General features: G+C 58.9%; 1 protein-coding gene across 1 annotated transcript in view; it reads left to right on the forward strand.

Annotated features, from left to right (window-relative positions):
* Tmem38a (transmembrane protein 38A) overlaps nucleotides 1-2,314 on the forward strand; it is a 13,375-nt gene extending 11,061 nt beyond the window's left edge. Inside the window, exons 5-6 of the mRNA XM_004647379.2 lie at nucleotides 492-609; nucleotides 1,140-2,314. Coding sequence (XP_004647436.1) covers nucleotides 492-609; nucleotides 1,140-1,361 — 340 coding nt within the window. The 3' untranslated portion in view covers nucleotides 1,362-2,314. The remainder of the gene's footprint in view (nucleotides 1-491; nucleotides 610-1,139) is intronic.
* Nucleotides 2,315-3,786: the final 1,472 nt, after the last annotated feature.

The raw sequence follows: 3,786 nt of genomic DNA on the forward strand, positions 1-3,786 counted from the left end.
TGGTGCTGGGGGATTGAACCGCGGTCCCTGATGCCTTGCCAAGCTTGTTCTAAGTAGGTGCTTTAGACCACTGAGCCATCTCTCCAGCCCCTTGGCTTAGGTTTTGAAGAGCGGGTAGGAGTTTTCTGGCTAGGAAGGGCCTTGGGACAGCAGCTAACAATAAAGAACAGTGGTGGGAACAAGTCTGAGGGCCAAGGCACAGGCTATAAGGAGAGCAAAGGACGCAGAGCTGCAGGAGGGGTCCAGAGCATGGGTCGGGGGTGGGGCAGGGCAGTCACACAATCCAGCCCTGTCTGCTGGCTTAAAGACCCATCTCCGAATAAGACGACTTGCAGTGGCTCACTGGTGAGCACTTGCCCAGTGCTTGGGAGGCCCTGGGTTCTGGCTCTGGCGCCGGGAGAGGTAGCAGGAAGAAGAGACAGAGCGCAGCGCTGCTGCCGGGTGCGGCTGGGGGGTCCCCGGAGGCCCCAGTGACACCACTCCTCCCGCAGCCCAAGCAAGGCCAGCCTGTATGGAGCGGTGCTCTTCACGCTGCAGCAGACACGCTGGCTGCCCATGTCCAGGGCCACCCTCATCTTCCTCTTCACCATGTTCATGGTGTCCTGCAAGGTGAGCCCTCCTGCCTCAGTCTCCCTGACAAGCCTGTGGGATGGGACTGAGGAGGAAGGCTGCAGTGGGTGGAGCCTGGCCCTGCAGCGACATCAGGTCCTGAGGGATCTCCCTTGGTGGGCAGTGGCAGGGTCCCGCAGGTGGACAGCCTAGCAGTGACAAGTTCATTCATCCCTCATGGTTCTGGAGACAAAGTCTGGGGCCAGAAGCCTAAATGTGGGGCCAGCCAGGTGAGGTGGCGTGTACCTGTAATACCAGCACTCTAGGAGTCTGAGGCAGGAAGGTCCTGAGTTCAAGACCAGCCTAGGGAGCTGAGGAAGTTAGGGAGACCCTGCCTGAACCGCACAGATACAGAGGTGGTGACAGAGGTCAGGCATCGTGCTCCATCCCCACCCCCTGACCTCATGAGCCCAGTGTGGAGCCCAGGGGCAGAGCAAGGAGGGGCCCAGGCCTGCAGGTGAATGGTGCCTGCCTCACTGACTTGCTTCCTCTTTGCCTCTGGCTCGGTTTCCCTCTCTGTCCCTGCCCAGGTGTTCCTGACAGCCACCCACTCCCACGGGTCCCCATTCGACGTCCTGGAGGGCTATGTGTGTCCTGTGCTATTTGGGACAGGCTGGGCTAGTGACCACCACCATGACAACCACGGCAGCCCACACAGCGGGGGCCCGGGTCCCCAGCACTGCCCAGCAGCCAAGTCCAAGGAGGAGCTGGGCGAGGGCTCCCGGAAGAAGAAGACCAAGAAAGCGGATTAGGGGCAGCCTTGGGGCTCCATGGGGGCCCTGACCTCTGCATGTGCCCCAAGGCGGGGTGGAATGAGAGGGCTCTGTCCTCCTCCTCGAAGCCCGGGGGTCCCAGGTCCAGCGCCTCCAGCCAGAGCCCTGGCCCAGATGTTCCTGGTCTGTTTTATTTTCCTCTGAAATGGCTTTTTTTTAGGGCTCTTTTCTTCTTTGGTACCAGGAGTTGAACTCAGGGCTTCATGCCTGCCAGGTAGGCGCCTCGCTGGTGAGCTATGCTCAGCCCTGAGCTTGGTTCTTGACTCCAAGACTCTCAGAAGTACTCGCTCACCCCTCAGTGACGCCACCGCCACCTGGGCTGTGCTCTCAAAGCCTCTTCCGGCCCAGACTCTGGGCCCAGGGCTGCTGGGCGTCCCAGGCGAGTTGCAGCCCATCTCCGGGCCTCTGGCCTGTATGGCAGTAGAGACCTCTGAACTCCCCTGCACAGAAGGGCTGCTGGAAGATGGCCAGAGAAGGGTTCTATAAACCTTGAGCCCCATGGGGTCCAAGAGAGACCCTCAGTAGACACCTCTAGGCTGGGCTGGAGAGGCTGAGGTGGCCGCTGGCCTCATGCTGCCCCAAACCAAAGAAGTGTGGCCAGTGGGGCGGGGCCTCCGAGCCCTGGCTGTGCGTTTGAGCCCCAGAAGCATCGGGCCTTCCTCATGCTTCACTGATGCCCATTTAGTCACTCAACAGGCACCCTGAATCTCCTCTGGGAGCGGGGCGATGGTGGTGAGCAAGGGGGACAGCAGCTCCTCGTCTTGACCTTCATCACCAGGACGTCCAGGAGGGGTGAGCGGGTCCCCGCGGCGCCCGCCTGGTGGGAAAGTGCCTTGCTGCAGTGGTTTCCAGGTGGCCATGCAGCCGGTCTCTGCCTGCTGAATGCCCAGTCCAGCCCAGATCAACCAATAAACCCGCTGTGCAAGACCCTTGCAGTGCTCCGGTTCTGGTGACCTTGGGACGGCGACCTGGCAAGGCCTCTCAGGAACAGGACCTCAGGTCCTGGTGGAGCAGGTTTGAGCTTTCAGAGTGGGGCGCAGCTGTGGGGTTCACTGAAGACACTGCTGGACAGAGTTGTGGGGCTGCGATGAAATCCTGGAACTGGGTGCTCAATCAGGACTGGAGGGCTGTTATTAGCGTTTGGTTTTGGTGCTGGGAATCGATCAGGACCTTGCGCTCTCCACCACCCACCCCCAGAAATCCTTTTGATTTTTGAGGCAGGCTCCCTAAGGAGCCCAGGCTGTGCTCTAACTTTCAGTCCTCCTGGCTCAGCCTCCCAGCCTTTGGGAATCCCAGGCCTGGGCCACCGCCACACCTGCTGAGGGCTCTTCGGTAACAAAGGCGCTCCCTTGTGTACAGGCTCCGACTCGGGTTGATGATCTGTGACTGTACAGCCCTCCAGACAACACCACACCTCCCCTGTAGGACTGGGCCCCAAAGCACGATTTGATCGGGGGCACAAACCGCCACACCAGAGCACCTCTTAGAGGAAGTTGTGGGGTGTGACCGTGCAGGCGTGTAAGCCCAGCATTCTGTAGGCAGAGGCGGAAGCGGATAGCCAGGCCTGTCTCAAACCCACGAACACCCCCCAAATGAAGCCCCCCATAGGTGTTGTACCTGACAGTAGGTGAAGATCCAGGACATACAACTCCCAAAACTCACTAATCTGGCTCCTCAAGAAATTCTCCTCCTGCAGGGAGGCAGGAGAATCACTGTGACTTTGAGACCAGCTTGGGCTACAAAGTGAGCTCAAGTCCAGCCTGAGCTGCATAGAGAGACCCTGGCTCAAAAAGACCAAAAAAAGGGCTGGAGAGATGGCTCAGTGGTCTAAGGCACCTACTTAGAACAAGCTTGGCAAAGCATCAGGGACCGCGGTTCAATCCCCCAGCACCACATGCCAGCCAGCCCCGCCCCCTGGTGGGCTGAGCTGGCCACACACACACACTACTGTCTCTCTCTCTCTCTCTCTCTCTCTCTCTCTCTCTCTCTCTCTCTCTCTCTCTCATAAATAAAAAATAATAAAAAAAAAGACCAAAAAAAGAAAGAAAAGAAATTAAACAGAATTCTAATAGGATCCAGCCACCCACCTTTGTGTGTTACCCTGCCCATGCCTCAGCGCCCTTTTTTCCCTTTACTTTGTGGTACTGGGCATGGAACCTGGGGCTCACACATGGGAAGCCAGTGCTTACACCCCAGGCTTCATTTTATTTCGAGTCAGGGTCTCACTCAGTTGCCCAGGCAGGACTCCAACTTTCCATCCTCCGGCCTCAGCCTCCTGAGGTGCTGGGACACCAGACGCATGTCCCACGCCCACCAGAACCAATGGCACCCAAGCCCCCTGCAGCGATGGCTGCGCTGCAGATGCTGCCAGGGCTGCGTGGAAGCCCCACCTGGGCCTGGCCAG

Source organism: Octodon degus, unplaced genomic scaffold (assembly GCF_000260255.1).
Source record: "Octodon degus isolate 3935 unplaced genomic scaffold, OctDeg1.0 scaffold00304, whole genome shotgun sequence".
NCBI classification, from domain to species: Eukaryota; Metazoa; Chordata; class Mammalia; order Rodentia; family Octodontidae; genus Octodon; species Octodon degus.